The 21,145-nt window shown below is 42.5% G+C and overlaps 1 protein-coding gene across 1 annotated transcript; it reads left to right on the forward strand.

Annotated features, from left to right (window-relative positions):
• Positions 1-2,337: 2,337 nt before the first annotated feature.
• Positions 2,338-10,044, forward strand: LOC125026210 (mucin-5AC-like). Its single transcript, XM_047614514.1, has 4 exons — positions 2,338-2,342; positions 7,381-8,585; positions 8,811-9,266; positions 9,507-10,044. The coding sequence occupies exons 1-4, from the start codon at positions 2,338-2,340 to the stop codon at positions 9,563-9,565; spliced, it is 1,725 nt and encodes a 574-aa protein (XP_047470470.1). The 3' UTR covers positions 9,566-10,044.
• The last annotated feature ends 11,101 nt before the right edge of the window (positions 10,045-21,145 follow it).

Consider the following 21,145-nt stretch of genomic DNA (forward strand, 5'->3'; position numbering starts at 1 on the left):
TTTTCGCTTTCTTGCCCTGAAGAAGCAATGAAGCGAAAAGGCCTTCGGCACATTCGTGTTTTCTCTCACACACACATTTTGTACTCCCACAGAAATTAGTCTCTAGGACAGTTTCACAATAATCTTCACACCTGCCTCGCAATTACATCAACGTGACTCAAAAGACTGAACAGTTGAGAGAGAGGCATCTGTCTTTTCTTTCTGGACTTCTTCTCTCCTTAAAATATACAGATGGTTCCTCATAATCATTTATAACATCCGATGTCAAAGGCCATTTAAAGCATATGCAAGACTATGACTTCAAAAAACAACAGAACTTTCAAAAGGCATATAGCTCAGTTGGTATATTTTCCCTTAATATATATTTTCAGTCGGCTTACAATCGAACACGTATTACCCAGTGAGCTATGCACAAATTATCGGTAGAGAATGTGTGCACGAGCGTAATAATAATATGAAAACGCGACAGGATGTCGAAATACAGTCGCACCATTCAGCTGACTAGAGTCGCGCCTGCGCAGTAGCTCGCAAACAACGCACAGGCAGCTCTGAATCTGCCTTTGCGGACAGACGTCCAGCTCTGAGTCTTGTGTACTGTCCGTGCTAACGCCATGTGAGTTGAACGGAGAACGCAGAAGGAGCTTCGTTTCCCGAATGTTAGGCTTAAACCTTTAATTCATTCTCTTCTGTTATTACATGTTCACTTGTCGAAATCTATTTCGAGCGGAGTCCCTCTCTTTCCCAAATGGTGTAAAAAAGGAACGGACTCCGACCGCAGGGCGGACCACGCGAGGCTTGGCACCGAAGGAAGTTGGACGCCCTTAGCGCTCCCGGCGGAACACGAGCGTCACTCTACCTGCCTGAAAGTGATGGTGATGGTGTAGTGTGATGGTCGTTTTGATATTGTGCAGGAATGAATGAGCTCAGCTTGAAGGAACATGAACACGACATTACAGGCGCACGACCACGATTAGGCCATCAAGACCTTATCTTATGATCTTATGTAAACTTTGTGCAGAAAATTACTTTTAGTTACGATTAAAAGTGAAAACCCAGAATTCGAGAAAATTGTCATATATTACAAAACAAGAAGAAGAAAAAAAAAAGAGAGAAGAATTTGGTTAAAAACTAGTGCAGTGGAAGACAAATGCCATACAGTGAGAGAAATATCTTCCCTCTCTCTCTGTCTCCCTCATTCCCTCTCCGTTCTCTCTCTGTTTACATAGCTATATAACTATCCAATCATCCAATTCATCTACACATCTGCGTGTGTTTATAGGTGTTTATTCTATGGTAAACTTATGATCAGGTCAATCAAGACTGATATCAAACATGCTATGATCGTATATAAACTTATGTCATATATCTCTCTCTCTCTCACTTTCTCTGTCTTTGCCTTCTTTCCTCCAACCTCTTTTTTCTTATATATATGTATGTATATATATATATATATATATATATATATATATATATATATATATACACACATATATAGACACATACATATGTGTGTGTATGTATATATATATATATATATATTATATATATATATATTTTATATATATATATATATATATATCTATCTATCTATCTATCTATATATATATATATATATATATATATATATATATATATATATATATATATATATATAAGGTACATATTCATATGCGTATGCATAAGTGCATACATACATATGTATTTAAATACATACATATATACATATATACATATTAACCCAAATACGCATGCAACGTCGGGTGTTTGTATGGATGAGAAGGGGAGGGATGCTGTGAGAGAGGAAGGAAGGGTCAGGGAAAGAGGTAGGGTGTAGAGAGTAGGGTGATGACTACAACACTAAGATGGTTTAGAGGTTCAAGCACTGGACTTCAACCCTCGTTGTCCCGGGTTCAATCCCCGCCGAGACAGCTGCAAAATGCCTGTGCTCATCCCGGATCTCATGACAATGAAACGTCATATCACCTTGAGAGGTCAACCGTATCGTTAGTGAAATCGCCGCCGCGCGCCGTGGGTCAAGATGAAGTTAGAGCACGGTTATTAGGAAGGAAATTCAGTCAGGCAAGGGTTAGCAACCTTTCAATAGATTTGAGAGAGGCCTAGCGGGCGGTCTATTAAACGTCTCCACGGGGCTGGCCTTCCCCAGAATCAGCTCCCCGCACTTTTCCGTATTATTAAGAGTTTCGTGTGTTGCAGGAGCACCCCGCACCAAGACCCGCAAAATGATAATTTTGGATATACTCTTATGAACGTGAGCATTATATCAAAATAGTTTTTAAATGTTTTTCAGAATATGTTATATGGCTCTTATTTCCCTATATGACGTAAAGAAAATACATAGTTTTTAAAGACTAATGTTGCACCATCCCCAATAGTTTTTGCGATGTACTATTACAGATTCCAAAAATTACAATAATTACCATATATTAATGACTTTCATCTCAATATATATATATTTAGAAGAGCTTATATTTTGCATATCCATATATAAGGATACGTGTAAAGGTAATCTCGGACCGAAATTGCTTAATTTAAAGTTAAACTCTTGTTAATTTAAACTTTCATCTACAACATAAGCTTCGACATATCCACGTTAATGCACCATAATCTTTAGATAGAGTGCATTAACGTGTATATATATCGATGCTTGTGTTATAGAAATTTGAATTAATAAAACTCTTAATAAACGCAAAATCGAGCATTGATTATAGCTGCCTGTTGCATTTTTTTCAGTATATGTAGATATGGAAAGTTAATCTCATTGGTCTGATGATCATAGCTTAAAGTATGAAAATATTACTAATCATATTTTTTTAAGTATGTGTCATTATCAAAACTAAGGGAAATAAAATATATATTTACCTGTATATTCATCGCTATCTACTCGTCTACCTAGCTTTCTATATAAATTTCACATTTGATAAGCAGATGACATTATATCATAACAGAGAAATTGATATGAGACTATTCATACTCAACTTTGAATAAACAAATCACTTGAAGGAAAATTTAATTCTGTGTAAAGAAAATACATGTTTGTTACTTATGTCATACATTACATACTGGCAATGCTAGGCGTCTAGGGAGTATGTGTATATGTGAATATATTTTCTTTTACTAAGTGATTCTTGATTTGTTTTCACTTTTTCAATAACTTTGTTTTCTTCTTTATGCAAATATTGCTGTCATGTCTCCATACTGTCCTCACACACACACATAAATATATAGACAGATAGATAAGAATATTGTAATATTACTGTTTACTGTGATATAAGTGATGCCCTGTGCGTTCAAAGGTGCTGTCAGACCGATTGCCTGAACAAATGGGATATTAGTTTAAACTTAAACATCGGTATGGTTAACCTAGTAACGTCTTAACGTGAACAAATCGGTGTTTATGTTACAAATGAAAGTTTAAACTAACAGTAAATCAAATAAGCACGGACAACAGGTCTGAGAATATCCTGGGATGCACTTGCACTACAATGATAAAGGTCTTTTCTTACAGATCCATCATGATGTGGCTGATGCATATTCCTGTGTTTGTTGCCCTGACTGCAGTGTATGTGGAAGAAGTGGGCTCTACTACCACAACAATTACTGGGAGTACGACCCATTTGGTTACAACCATTGACACAACCACCTCTGCTACAACCACCGCCGACACGACCACCCCTGCGGCTACAACCACCGCCGACACGACCACCCCTGCGGCTACAACCACCACCGACACGACCACCCCTGCGGCTACAACTACAGCCGAAACGACGACCCCTGCGGCTACAACCACCGCCGACACGACCACCCCTGCGGCTACAACCACCGCCGACACGACCACCCCTGCGGCTACAACTACAGCCGACACGACCACCCCTGCGGCTACAACCACCGCCGACACGACCACCCCTGCGGCTACAACCACCGCGGACACGACCACCCCTGCGGCTACAACTACAGCCGACACGACCACCCCTGCGGCTAAAACCACCGCCGACACGACGAGCCCTGCGGCTACAACCACCGCCGACACGACCACCCCTGCGGCTACGACTACAGCCGACACGACCACCCCTGCGGCTACAACCACCGCCGACACGACCACCCCTGCGGCTACAACCACCGCCGATACGACCACCCCTGCGGCTACAACTACAGCCGACACGACGACCCCTGCGGCTACAACTACAACCGACACAACCACCCCTGTGGCTACAACCACCGCCGACACGACCACCCCTGCGGCTACAACCACCGCCGACACGACGACCCCTGCAGCTACAGCCACCGCCGACACGACCACTCCTGCGGCTACAACCACCGCCGACACGACCACCCCTGCGGCTACAACCACAGCCGACACGCCCCCCCTGCGGCTACAAACTAAACCGACACAACACCCTGCGAATACAACCACCGCCGACACGATCACCCCTGCGGCTACAACCACCGCCGACACGACCACCCCTGCGGCTACAACCACAGCCGACACGACGACCCCTGTGGCTACAACCACCGCCGACACGACCACCCCTGCGGCTACAACCACCGCCGACACGACCACCCCTGCGGCTACACCCACCGCCGACACGACGACCCCTGCGTCTACAACCACAGCCGACACGACCACCCCTGCGGCTACAACCACCGCCGACACGACCACCCTGAGGTACAACCAACGACACGACACCCTGCGGCTACATCCACAGCCGACACGACGACCCCTGCGGCTACAACCACCACCGACACGACCACCCCTGCGGCTACAACCACCACCAACACGACCACCCCTGCGGCTACAACCACCGCCGACACGACCACCCCTGCGGCTACAACCACCACCGACACGACCACACCTGCGGCTACAACCACCACCGACACGACCACACCTGCGGCTACATCCACAGCCGACACGAAGACCCCTGCGGCTACAACCACCACCGACACGACCACCCCTGCGGCTACAACCACCGCTGACACGACCACCCCTGCGGCTACAACCACCACCGACACGACCACCCCTGCGGCTACAACCACCGCCGACACGACCACCCCTGCGGCTACAACTACAGCCGACACGACGACCCCTGCGGCTACAACCACCGCCGACACGTCGACCCCTGCGGCTACAACCACCGCCGACACGACCACCCCTGCGGCTACAACTACAGCCGACACGACGACCCCTGCGGCTACAACTACAGCCGACACGACGACCCCTGCGGCTACAACCACCACCGTCACGACCACCCCTGCGGCTACAACCACTACCGACGCGACCAGCCCTGCGGCTACAACCACCGCCGACACGACCACCCCTGGGGCTACAACCACCGCCGACACGACCACCCCTGCGGCTACAACCACCGCCGACACGACCACCGCCGACACGACCACCCCTGCGGCTACAACCACCGACGACACGACCACCCCTGTGGCTACAACTACAGCCGACACCCCTGCGGCTACAACTACAGCCGATACGACGACCCCTGCGGCTACAACTACAGCCGACACGACCACCCCTGCGGCTACAACCACCGCCGACACGACGACCCCTGCGGCTACAACCACCGCCGACACGACGTCCCCTGCGGCTACAACCACAGCCGACACGACCACACCTGCGGCTACAACTACAGCCGACACGACGACCCCAGCGGCTACATCCACAGCCGACACGACGACCCCTGCGGCTACAACCACCACCGACACGACCACCCCTGCGGCTACAACCACCACCAACACGACCACCCCTGCGGCTACAACCACCGCCGACACGACCACCCCTGCGGCTACAACCACCACCGACACGACCACACCTGCGGCTACAACCACCACCGACACGACCACACCTGCGGCTACATCCACAGCCGACACGAAGACCCCTGCGGCTACAACCACCACCGACACGACCACCCCTGCGGCTACAACCACCGCTGACACGACCACCCCTGCGGCTACAACCACCACCGACACGACGACCCCTGCGGCTACAACCACCGCCGACACGACCACCCCTGCGGCTACAACTACAGCCGACACGACGACCCCTGCGGCTACAACCACCGCCGACACGTCGACCCCTGCGGCTACAACCACCGCCGACACGACCACCCCTGCGGCTACAACTACAGCCGACACGACGACCCCTGCGGCTACAACTACAGCCGATACGACGACCCCTGCGGCTACAACCACCACCGTCACGACCACCCCTGCGGCTACAACCACCACCGACGCGACCAGCCCTGCGGCTACAACCACCGCCGACACGACCACCCCTGCGGCTACAACCACCGCCGACACGACCACCCCTGCGGCTACAACTACAACCGACACGACGACCCCTGCAGCTACAGCCACCGCCGACACGACCACCCCTGCGGCTACAACCACCGCCGACACGACGACCCCTGTGGCTACAACCACAGCCGACACGACCATCCCTGTGGCTACAACCACCGCCGAAACGACCACCCCTGCGGCTACAACTACAGCCGACACGACCACCCCTGTTTCTACAACTACAGCTGACACGACCACCCCTGTTTCTACAACTATGGCCGACACGACCACCGCTGCATCTACAACCACCGCCGACACGACGACCCCTACGGCTACAACCACCGCCGACACGACCACCCCTGCGGCTACAACCACCGCCGACACGACCACCCCTGCGGCTACAAACACCGCCGACACGACCACCCCTACGGCTACAACCACCGCCGACACGACCACCCCACCGGCTACAACCACCGACGACACGACCACCCCTGCGGCTACAACCACCGCCGACACGACGACCCCTGCAATTACAACCACCGCCGACACGACCACCCCAGCGGCTACAACCACCGCCGACACGACGACCCCTACGGCTACAAACACCGTCGACACGACCACCCCTGCGGCTACAACCACCGCCGACACGACCACCCCTGTGGCTACAACTACAGCCGACACGACCACCCCTGCTTCTACAACTACAGCCGACACGACGACCCCTGCGGCTACAACCACCGCCGACACGACGACCCCTGTGGCTACAACCACCGCCGACACGACCACCCCTGTGGCTACAACCACCGCCGACATGACGACCACTGCGGCTACAATCACCGCCGACACGACCACCCCTGCGGCTACAACCACCGCCGACACGACCCCTGTGGCTACAACCACCGCCGACACGACCACCCCTGCAGCTACAACCACCGCCGACATGACGACCCCTGCGGCTACAACCACCGCCGACACGACGACCACTGCGGCTACAACCACCGCCGACACGACCACCCCTGCGGCTACAAATACCGCCGACACGACCACCCCTGCGGCTACAACTACAACGGTTAGAAGCACAGGCACGACCACCTCGCATACCAACACCGCCGACACGACGACCCGTTCGGCTAGAAACACAGGTACGACCACCTCGCCTTCAAACACCGCCGACACGACGACCCCTTCGGTCAGAAACACAGGTACGACCACTTCGCCTACCAACACCGCCGACACGACGACCCGTTTGGCAAGAAACACAGGTACGACCACCTCGCCTACCAACACCGCCGACACGACGACCCCTTCGGTCAGAAACACAGGTATGACCGACTCGCCTACCAACATCGACGACGCGACGACCCCTTCGGTTAGAAGCACAGGCACGACCACCTCGTCTTCGAACACCGCCGACACGACGACCCGTTCGGCTAGAAACACAGGTACGACCACCTCGCATACCAACACCGCCGACACGACGACCCGTTCGGCTAGAAACACAGGTACGACCACCTCGCCTACCAACACCGCCGACACGACGACCCCTTCGGTCAGAAACACAGGTACGACCACCTCGCCTACCAACACCGCCGACACGACGACCCCTTCGGCTAGAAGTACAGGCACGACCACCTCGCCTACCAACACCGCCGACACGACGACCCGTTTGGCTAGAAACACAGGTACGACCACCTCGCCTACCAACACCGCCGACACGACGACCCCTTCGGCTAGAAACACAGGCACGACCTCCTCTCCTTCCAATAACACCGACATGATGACCCCTCCGGTTAGAAACACAGGTACGACCACCTCGCCTTCGAACACCGCCGACACGATGACCCCTTCGGCTAGAAACACAAGCACGACCTCCTCTCCTTCCAATAACACCGACATAACGACCCCTTCGGCTAGAAACACAGGCACGACCATCTCTTCTTCCACCACCGCCGACACGACGACCCGTTCGGCTAGAAACACAGGCACGGCCACCTCGCCTACCAACACCGCCGATACGACGACCCCTTCGGTCAGAAACACAGGTACGACCATCTCGCCTACCAACACCGCCGACACGACGACCCGTTCGGCTAGAAACACAGGCACGACCACCCCTCCTTCCAACGCCGCCGACACGACGACCCCTTCGTTTAGAAACACAGGCACGACCACCTCTTCTTCCAACACCGCCGACACGACGACCTCTACGGTTAGAAACACAGGCACGACCTCCTCTCCTTCCAATAACACCGACTTGACGACCCCTCCGGTTAGAAACACAGGTACGACCACCTCTCCTTCCAACAACGCCGACACGACGACCTCTTCGGGTTATATCTATTGGGGCTAGACACAACCCTGTCTGGTACTACGATGGCTGACAATAAAGCTTGCAACCACTGTCGCTACCCCATCTGCCAATACGTCTGATGAAAATACATCTGCTTTGGCTACTATTAAAGGTACTACTACAGCTATAACCACTAACACAACCACTTCTGTTGCAGCGACTGCAGCCAGCACATCAGCCCCTGATACAACGGCCAATGGCACGCTGGTCACTGATACCACTAATGGTGTTCCCCCTGACAAACATGCAAGTGAAACTACGACCGCTGACACCACTATTAGGGCTGCGACCACTGACACTATCCCTTCTGATACTATGGCCACTACAACCACTGCAGCTGCTACAACAACTGGCACAACCGTTAACGCTACACCTATCGCCACTGGGGCTTTTCCCGCCAACTCGACGTCCACACATTATACAGCTGTCAGCAGTGTCAGTAATCTCACTGTTACTGCCGGTTTTACGCCCACTGTCACGACAAACGGGGCCTTCGGAAACGACACCACGACCCCCAGCCCGACGGTGCCCCCGCACCTCCCCTCCTGCAGCTGCGGGTGCAAGGCCAATATTACATCTACCACTGTGATCAGATGCAAAAAGGGCGCCAAAGGTTTCGTTTGTCACTCTCCATTCTCGCTTATCTCTGTCGGATTCCTTTTGATAAGTGTGATGACGAAAATTAATGAATAATGATGACACCATCATAAGCCTTGTTGCCATAACTGATACAACCATTATTGGTAGCAGTCATTAGTACATGTAAAAGCAGGGATTCACCAATCATTACAGAAGCTTTATAACGATACACTCTGAGACTGGACTCTCACTTCAACCCAATATCTCGTTCCAGGTTGCAAGAAGCGTGGCAGCGTCTTCCTGAAGGTATTGCAGAGAATCAAACGCAACTAAACCTCGCGCCCTAAGAATCTCCGATGTTTTGCCTTCGATGAAACCGAGTAGCCAGGCTGATTTCTTTGGGCGTTGGGTCGAAGCGTCTTAATCTTGGAATGACGATTGCAAGTGATTGAGAGAATATCATTCATCTTAGTAGTTTGTGGGACTCGAGTCCTAAAGATTTTATATATGATTATTACCAAAATTATCCTGTAAACAATGCATACACATTTTAAAAGGCTTGTGTGAATGAATGCACATACCAAGCACGTATTTCTTATTACTTCAATCAAAGTAGTTACGTTCATAATTTAAATACAAAATTGTTATGATCCGAGCAACTGTCAGGGCGAAGGCGTACAGTGACTCGCAGCGTTTAGCCGCAACCTCGATTAATTCCTTCTTCGCTTAAAGAAGTTACGCGATGAGGGAGGCTTCGTGCGATGCTTGGCAATGCCTGCGAGCGGTCTTCAGTGGGAGGCTTGCCCCACCATGGCAGTCCATTCAGCTGTAGCCCACCTGTAATAAAGCAAATAGGAATATTTTACAGTCCATTTTCATGTCTACCACTATTTGTCTCCATATGCAAATTGCCTTGTGTGTCAGCACGATAAGGCCATTGAAGTTATGTAGATAAGTGATCTCCAAACGAGAATGATGAAATGAGAGTAGATGGGAAAAAACATACCTGCACCTCCTGTTATCAAGCATTCCTTTTATTAAATTACCATTACTATGGTTTTGATTATTCTCATTATTCTCATTCTCATTATTATTATCATCCTTATAAATATTCTTATTCATCTTATTATTATTATCATGTTATTCATATTCTTATTATCATCATTATCATCATTATTATCACCATTATCATTATTATCACCATTATCATTATCCTCATCATTATCATTATCATTGATCTTATCATCTTTATCACAATTATCATGACCATTATTATTATCATTATCATTATTATTACAATCATTATTATCATTAGTATTAGCATTATCTTTCTTATTGGCATTATTACTACTTATGTTATTATTACTACTACTGTTATTAGTAGTATCATTATTATCATTATCATTATTATCATCATTAAACTATTATTATTATTATAATTATTATTATTATTAGTATTATCATTATCTTTATTACAGTCTTTATCATTAGCATTATCATGTTTATTACCACAATTAAATCTATCACTATGATAATCAAAATCATTATCATTACTATTATCATCACCCCAATTATCATCATCATGATCTTCAGCAGCAGCATTATTATCATCAATGTTATGCCAAAAAAAAAAAAAAAAAAAAAAATACTATGACAATAACAATAATAAAAAAGGCAATAAAGATAACATACGATGCATATAGGAGTTATGGTAATAATAATAATAATAATAATAATAATAATAATAACATAGATAATGATATAACACTGATAATGATAATAATAATAATATAAAAAATGATAACAATGATAATGATGATAATAATGACAGTAATAACAACAATAAGGAAAATAATGATAATGATAATACTACTACTAATAATAATGATAACAAATGAAACAACAACAGCAATAATAATAAGGATGATAATAACAATAATAAAAATAGTGATAATAATGACAACAATACAATTAGTAATAATAATAATTACGATGAAAATGATAATGACCATAATAATAACAATAATGACAATGAAAATAATGATAATAATAATAACAATAAAAATAATGATAATAATAATAATAATAATGATAATGATAATAATGATGATGATAATAATAATAATAATAATAATAATAATAATAATAACTATGATATTAATAATAACGAAATAATAATAATAATTACTATTATTATCGTAATTAATATTATAACAATGATAATAACAATGATAATAATAATAACTATGCCAATTATAAAATTTATTGTAATAACAACAATAACAGTAATAATGAGGAAAATAATGATAATAATAATAATAGTAACAATAATAATGATAATGATAATAATGATAATAGTCTTCTGGCTGTAATCCCCAGTCGGGATTGCCGGTGCGGATTTTTCTCCTCCACTTTGCTCTGTCCGCCACTTCTCTTTCGTTGACTCCTCTTTCTTTCTTATCTTCGTTAATGAAATCCTTCCATCTTTTCTTCGGCCTATCTCTTCCTCCTGCCCACTTGTGTCTCACCCCTTTTCCTACGTAGCCATTATCCCTCTTGACAACGTGTCACAAACATCGTAATCTACTTTCCCGTAACTTCCCCCTCTGACTCACCATCTGCCTGCACAGTGGATCCCAAATACTTGAACTCTTCCACTTGTTTAACAACTTCATCTTGCAGTTTTACTACCCTTTCCTCCTCCTGCCTCTCCAATTCGTCTCCTGGTTTCATTTCCAGGTATTCGGTCTTCTTTCCTGCTCACTTTCATACCTCTTACTTCCATCGCCTCTCTCCACAACTCCAACCTTTGTTCTACCTCCTCCTCTGTCTCTGCACTCACCACAACATCGTCTGCAAATAACATATCCTCCCTCTGCACCTCTCCCGTCATATAATCAATAATGACTGCAAACAAGAAAGGGCTAAGCGCTGAGCCTTGATGCAGTCCCACCGTTACCGCAAACTCCTCTGTGTCACCCGCTGCAGATCTCACTAGTGTGTTGCTACCCTCTTACATATCCTTACCACCTGATGTATTCTCTTCCACCTCCTTTAACCGAAGACAATTCCACACTTCCTGCCTTGGGACAAGATCGTACACTTTCTCTAGGTCAATGAAGATACAGTGCAACTCTTCTTGGCCCTCTCTATACTTCTCCATTACTTGACGGAGTGTTTAGTGTTTAGTTTAGTGTGTTTGAGGTATGTTTGATGCACCGGTAGTTTCCATAATCCTGGATATCACCCTTATTCTTAAATATTGGTATTAGAGTGCTAGCTCTCCATTCATCTGGCATATGTTCCGTCTCCATGATCTTTCTGAACACTTCCGTTAGCCACTCTTCTGCCGTTCTCCCCATATCCTTCCACGCTTCCACCGGTTTGTCATTCGGTCCTACCGCTTTTCCCATCTTCATCCGTTTCATGGCCGCTGTCACCTCTTCTTCTCTCACATCCTCTACCTCCCTTTTATCTGCTGCTTCTATCTCTCGTTCTATCCTTGGGTTCTCTACCTTCATCAGTTGTTGATAGTATTCCTTCCACCTCTCTTGTATCTGTATGTCTTCTGTTAGTACCTGTCCTTAACTATTTTTCACTCCTTTTGCTTGGTACATGTACTGTGCTTCTTTGTTCTTCTGTTTCGCTATCCTGATAGCTTTTCTTTGATCGTCTTGACCCTCTAGGCTACTATACAAATCCTTATATGCTCTGCTCTTGGCCTTTACCACTTCTCCCTTAGTATGTTTATTTGCCCTTTTATAGGCTACAATAGTCTCCTCGCACGTGTTTAGATCTCTTTCCGCTACCCTCTTTATTTTCTTTGACAGCCTCTTGTACCTCAATACATCATCACCAAGTTTCCTCTTCCTTTTCTTTCCCGAAGTACGTCCTAGTAATTCCTCTCCTGTTTCCCGTACTACACTGCTCAGTATACTCCACGTCTATTTTCTTCCTCTCCATTACATCCACCACTTCTCTTCCGGTCATTGTACCCAGGTTCAGTGTTGCGATGACAAACGTTCTGTGTTCCATCTTTTTCTTCCTCCTTTCTCCCCTCTGAGCTATCTTCATTAACCTTACCCGCTCCTGGTAAGGTAGCCGTTGTCCACTTCTCGCAGCTGTACGGCGATGTTGCTGCGAAACGCTTGCGGGGTTTGCCCTAGCTTTACCTCCATTCCTTTGTATCCGCATCTTCATTACGGTTTGGCACGTTTTTACGACCGGATGCCCTTCCTGCCGTCAATCCTCCTCATTTACCCGGGCTTGGGACCGGCTGATAGAGGCACTAGGTTGTGTGTCCACCAGGCTGGGTAAATAATATGATATTAATAATGATAATAATAATAATAATAAAAACAACAGTAATATTATTACTATTATTATTATTATTATTAATATTATTCTTTTTTTATTACTATTATTATCATTAATATTATTATTATTATCATTATGACAATAATAATAATGATAGCAGTAGTAATAATGATTATGATAATAATAATAATAAGAAAAACAAAAGCAATAATAATAATAATAGTTATAGTAATAATAATAATAATAATAATAATAATGATGGCGATGATAAACAAATAATTATGATAACAATGATGATAATATAATAATAATAATAATAATAATAATAATAATAATAATAGTAATAATAATAAAAAATAATAATAATAATATCACAATAATGCTTTACTTGCATATTTAACAACAAACTGATAACTCATAACAAAATCGATGTTCCATTAAGTGACAATGATTCATCGGATAACATCACGACCACTGCTACTGGAGTTAACTACTACCTATAAGGAAGAGTAACAACACTATTCACTGAATATGTTCTAGATAAAAAAAGAGAATTAAGACTAAGTAATAACAAGTAACACTAACCTCAATAATGATGAAAATCCGATCTGATGGTGATAATAGTGGAGATGGTGAGGAACACATTGATGACAACAAACAATAACAACAACAATAATTATACACTAAAAATAAATAAGATATTGATAGCACTGAATGTTATGATTATAATGCTAATGGTTAATAGGTAGATAATAGTCAAACCATAAATGTGCAAGACGTCAAGGTCATAAAGTACTCTTATAATTCTAAGAGTAGTAGTAGTAGTAATAATATCAGTAATGACTATGGTAATACTAACAATATTAATTATAATGTGTGTTTCGCGATATTCGTGGGGTACATATAACGTCTTCTGTACGCGCTTTACTATATTAAAGTTTAATCCGGATATGTAGCGGCACCGTTAAGGATCAACTTTTAATACACCTTTGGACAGCATTAACTTTTGAACTCAAATTTTAATCCTGCACATGCGCAGAACGGGCTAGTTAATCCTGACAATCATGTATCAAAACGCAATAACTTAACCTCACCAACCATCAAAGATGAGTTGCCATTAACTTTTATTATTAATAATTGTTTCACGGGTTACCAGAAAAACACTCGGCTTGTCATAATCATTTATTTCGACCTGAAATAATATTTAACATAATAAGGGTTTCTCCACATCTTATAAATTGGAACACATAAACAAAATAAAGACCAAATTACTTTAAAATAAAATAACTTTGAAATAATAAAATATACATGGAAATCATTGCAAACTTTGATGAAACAAAATTACATATATAATGCATGACATTCAGATCTTGATACCAATTATATCCTCATACAATATCAGATTGCATAGTAATTAATATCAATCATATGATTTTCAAGAAATAAAACATGTTGAAATATTAACACAAAATACAAAGAAAAATTAAACTTACAACATTGCCTCATCTGGTGAGCGTGAAATGTTATCCTTTCTTTATCCACTTTAAATGAAAGACCTCCTTCAGTAATATACAATCTGCTACTCCAGATGCTTATACACAATTCCAGCATCAAAAAACGACAAGAAAAATAGAATGTCTAAATATAAAACTGTTCCAAATATAATATCTGAGTCTCTGTTTACAAATCAAGATTCCCATGCGTTACCCAAATTTCCCATCATGCTCAGCAAAAAAAAAAAAAAAGAACTTGGACATGCGTGATAAAACAACAGAAAAGAATAGAATATTATTAGTTAGTACAAACTAATGATACAATAAAAACAAAAGTTCTGACATTTTCATGACAAAGATGTTCATGAAAATTCATCAATATGCATTTTAATAAGGTGTGGTATATTCAGACTGCAGATATAACTGTAAGGTTATATGAATGAGGAACCCGACTGAGGCCACATGTGAGGCGGGAGACTTCGGGCTTCGGGGCCAAGGAAAACGAGGGCCCCGTTCCTACCTCGAAAAGGGGGTGAGGGGACCTAGCTAAAGGCTTAGACCCACACTACCTCACAAGCCAACTATTCCCGGAGATGCAGGCCTACCAGAAGCGTGACCAATGTGAAGATGGGACATGATAGATCAAATACAAAATCCTAAAATGAACAAAAAGAACCGTGCAGAAGGCACCAAAGTAAAACGATTTATCAAACACTAAAAATACTAACATCTAAACTTAAACAAGCAAAGGGTGAAATAAGAAGAAAGTAAAAGCTGAAGTAAAAACTCAAGTAATAGACTAGTAAATAGGTAAAGCATGGATAAAAATAACGAGTTAAAGGACAAGATAAAAGTAAGTAAAAAGTAGGAGTTAAAAGAGTAGGCATTGTTTACAGTAAAACGTTGGAAGAATAAAACATGTCCAGCATAGGTACACCTAGGCAAGTAAAAGGGGCTGTACAAACTCAATTCAGCATCCATGGTGTAAATGGTGTCACAACACAGATTATCCACTTCATTTATTTAAGATAAACATGCGGGTTACATTGACTCCCGCAGACGAAGGCGTAGCACACAAATCAGTAAAATAATAAATAGGGAATGTTATAATAAACTAATATATACAAATGATAAAGCCATAACTATGCTGTAAAGTAAAGCCGTAAAAGCGTTGTGCGATCTGCACCCCAAGACAGGTGTTGAAAGAACCCGCAAAATGCTAAGCGCTTTTATGGTGTTCACCTCTGTTTGATGTGATGCACCCATGTAATCCTTGAATCACAAATTAGACCCAAGTATTTAACTTCATGGGCAAAACGCAATGGGTTTACTCGATCTTAATTTCTAAACCCATATTGATATGGGGTCAGCACATTTTCCTTTTTTTGTCAACAGCAGAACTCTCAGTGTATGGGAGTTTGCTGCAGTCCAATATACTGAAGAATGCCACTGGGAGTTTTGCTCCGGCCTACTGAAGAGTGACATTGGGCGTCATTCCTGTTTAGTAAGAAAGGTGGAGAATCAGACAGTGTAAGAGGCTCCGGAGATCTTTGCCATGGATTTAGCTAGCTCATTTGCAACAACTTTTTTGTCTGTTAGGATTATGCCATCTCTCTTCAGAGCTGGTGGTGATACAGATGTGTTCTTGCACACCTTGTCACACACCTACGCTAAGGGGATCCCGGTGTTAATCGAGGAGACATACCGTCCCCATGACGTCCATCTTGCCGCCTTTAGCATTCTCCAGGAGCGGTTTCCACGAAAGTTCTCAGACAGGGAAAACTGTCTGAGACAGCGCAAATGACTCAAATTCCGCTGAGACTGTCTCAACTCTCTCAGATATTACACAGGTTGAGAGTGTCCTAAGTCATTTGAGAATAGACTCGAGCAATTTTCCCCATCCGACAAGAAAAACATGAAATAAATCAGAAAATCGCAGATTTCTTTGTAAACAAACATGAAAGAGCACGTGATAGATCAATCCCACAGAGCTATACCGAAGGACATATTGGATCAGTTTAACGACTCGGAACGGATTAAGAGATATCGTCTCGATAGAGATGGTATACAATATGTGACAAGTTTACACACACACACACACACACACACACACACACACATTCACACATGCAGGCATGCATATATATATATATATATATATATATATATATATATATATATGCGCGCATATACATACATAACAATAAACCGCACGGAAAACGGAGTCTATTCTCAAATGACTTAAGGTAATATATATATATATAAATATATATATATATTATGTATATATATTATGTATATTTGTATATATATTATGTATATATTATGTATATTTGTATATATATTATGTATATATCTTATATATGCATATATATTATGTAATATATGTATACATATATATATATATATATATATATATATATATATATATATATATATATAAAGAGAGAGAGAGAGAGAGAGAGAGAGAGAGAGAGAGAGAGAGACAGAGAGAGAGAGAGAGAGAGAGAAAGAAAAAAAATGTATAGATACATATATATATTTTATATATTTATCTATTTATATGTATATTTCTATGAGAAAAACAAATTAATAAGAAAAAAAAAAAACCCCCACAAACATCCTACTGTATGATTAGAATTTAAGATTAGTTAATTTGATGAATAAAGTAAACATAATATCTGTCTGGTTTCTGTAATTAGTATTTTTATGCATCAAGATTTACTTGTTAAATGATAATAAAATCCATTTGTGTACTCTTTGAATCTTATGATATCGTTATAATTATCATTTGAATAATCTTCCACTTAACTGAGAGTGAGCAAAAATTAAAGCCTGAATTTAGCTGAGTTTTATATTAAATTCTATGTCTTTAAAAATGCATCTAAGAGCACACGAACTGTTTTCATTATAATTTCATAAATAGTTCAAGCTAGAGTAAAACAATTATGATACAAGAGACCAGCAAAAAATATATATATGTTTTTACTAATTCATAACAAATCTTCCCTAACTCCTATAAAATATTATATATATTTTCCAGTCTTTATTAAAGAGAAACATGTTGGTTACAAATTATCTAATTATTCAAGTTTTTTTTTCCCTTAAGAAAAACCGTGTCTGCTTACATATCAGCTTATTTTAAATATGAAATTAAGTGAGGAGCGCAAATGAGCAATGTCGACATATGAATGCAACTGTGCCACATGTTAACTTATATCATTTGATGGCAGGTATTATTTATTTATTTGAAAATAACGTGTCCATGAGTGCATTGGTGTAATAAAGATTAAACCATAAATACGCTATTTTTAATTATATTAAAACAAATATAATCTATCAATTCGTTGATATTTTATGTGGCAAAACGCCTGCCTGAGACAAACTGGCTGAGAAAGCGCTCCGACACTTTTGGGGGTCTAAATTTTTTGTCTCAGAATTGTCCGAGAACTTTCGTGGATACCGCTCCTGGCCTTGACTCGGGTCCATTTGTAATGGATCAAAAACACATCGCTGGGGCGTCGTTTCGGCTGCCCTAGTGCAGCTTTTCTTGCTCTGTTTTCTTGTTGGCATTCAAAAGACCACCACGGTACCGGAGGTCAACGGTACTTTGGGGCCATCCATTCATGATTTCGTGATGTAAAGTGATCAACAGCAACCTGCTCCAAAAGTAAAGCGGTCCCTTCCATGTATGCCTTTCATGACCTGCCAAGTGAAATCCAACCGTGCAACAGGTGAACCGACTTAAGGTCAATACTGGTTAATGTCCCAGTTTGAATTTGGAAGTGTGTGGGTGTGTCACTGTTCAGTGTGACTCGCCGAAGTTTTAGGACAGGTGTGAAAGTGTCAGATGCGCGTAAGGTCTGTCTTTACAACTACAATGCAAATTTTGCACAAATATCAAGATAATTGTTCATCGAATATGATAGAAATTTTAATTTGTCAGACGTTAATTCAGTATTTTCTTATATTTTATCGATATTTTCTATTCACGTTCCATGCCTACGTTCTCCTGCGAAAATAGATAAACGACATATGCGTCAGCAAAATACATTTTTAAGGGTAGACTAATCTAGGTATACTTTTTTGTTTGTTTGTTTGACTGATTGTGACATGCAGATTTCACTTCTGTGTTCGTATAGTTTAGTTCTTTAAGCTCTCCCGTTTTTTCCTTAAAGGACTGTTGTGTAATACTTGTGATTATTCAGGATTTTCCTGATTGTTATCACCAATGTAAACTCACAAACTTCATAATATATACGTGGTTATGTATAATTACCAAGAAAAATAATTTCTTTTAAGGTATTCTTCGCTCAGGAAAGGTTATTTTGTGCCTACGCAGAGAATAGGATGTTGATTTCCACAAGTGATAAAACCACCACGAAAAGAAAAATCATTGAGAATATAAAATAATTGATATTCTCAATGATATTTCTTTTCGTAGGGGTTTTATCACTTGACTACTTTGCAATGTGAATTCCCTAGACTAAGCTGTGCATGAATTTTATATAAAACCTTATAAAGTAATTAAATTCAGTTCAATGGAAAATTTTGAGAGAAACAAAATATGTATATCATTTTAATAAAAGTGCTTTGCTGATGTAGATTATATCTGATTTAATTATAAGAATTACATTTGTGTGTTCATCTTCCTTTCTGTATTTAATAATATAGCAAGTATAAATGCACGAACTGTTTTATAACTGTCATTGTAGATCGTTTTTTGTTTACAACCTATATAGATATATGACCGTGATGCCCTGCACATTTATTTGTTTTAACTATTAACCATTAACCATTATACATTTGTTTTGTTATCCAGATAAACTTTTAATGTTATTTTTAAAAATATGTATACACCATATATTAACTGTATGGTTTTTACAGGTGTAAGTCAGAGGATGTAATTGAGGGGAAATCAAGTTTATAACTTAGGAAGAGATGTTTAGCTAAACCCAACACCATTTATTCCTCTCTTATTTTTTCTTATTTTTGAATTTTCGTTTTTCATCTCCTCGACGAAAATAGTCAGTAATAGTGATCGTTATGATGGTAATGAAAATAGATAATATAAAAACAATAATGGTAACAAAAATATAGTAAACCCACATGAATAATAACTATGATAATAATGACAATGATATCAATAACAACAGTAAAAAACAACATAATGATGGAACAACAATATGTAAAGGATAATAATGAAGCATTGGGCGGATATTTTAGGTAAAATGAATAAAAACACTGGCCTTTTATCTAAACTTCAATTATAAGAACGTGTATTCAATTAATACTCACACTCCCATTCCAGAAACAATGAAATCACACGCTTTCCGTCAGCTTCAGTCCTCTTGGTATGCTCACTCTCGTCCCTGGATCCTCTGCTCAGCTTTTACCAGGTCACTGCTGTGGCGGGAGCGTCGGCAGGATTCTAGCACTGCTCAAGCAGACACGTTAGGGTATTTCCTTGCTGCCCACGTTCTCCACTTTTCTTTCTTTTACCACTCTTCCTCTTTCTCCGACCCTGTCTAGGCTACACTAACCCTTCCCTCATCCTGGCTGGGTCATCCTACCCAGACCTTCCGCCTGTAGACCCTACTACTACTTTGAGGTTTGCAAAGATCTAGCTTCGCCCGGGCCTTCCATATATGGCCCGGCCTACTGCCAACCAACGAGTTCTAAGCTTTGAGCCTCCGGGTTAGTACAGTGGTAACGTGTCGGCCTCTCATCCGAGGGGCATCCGGTTCAAACACCGCCCAGGCGCGAGAAGTTGTAATTGTCGCCTGGTAGGTTACTGCTGTGGCGGGTAAGGACTAAGCTCAGCCGAGTCAGCCCAGCTGACACACGTTAGCGATTCGGTATAAGTCGACACAGGCCGGGCTGCCCTCTTGGGCATAGCCCGGGCGAGGCTCAGCTTCGCATATCGGACTTATCTTTATCAAAGCTTCGGTCGTGGTGCCGCTTCTCCCCTCGTTTTCTATCTTTGTCTCCAATGGCGTTCGTGTCAAATCCGGATTACGCTATGCGAACGGTTCTTGCGCGAAGCAATGATGATGATGATGATTATGATGATAGTTATGATAATGATAATGATGATGATAAT

The sequence above is a fragment of the Penaeus chinensis genome, chromosome 6 (genome assembly GCF_019202785.1).
Source record: "Penaeus chinensis breed Huanghai No. 1 chromosome 6, ASM1920278v2, whole genome shotgun sequence".
Lineage (NCBI taxonomy): Eukaryota > Metazoa > Arthropoda > Malacostraca > Decapoda > Penaeidae > Penaeus > Penaeus chinensis.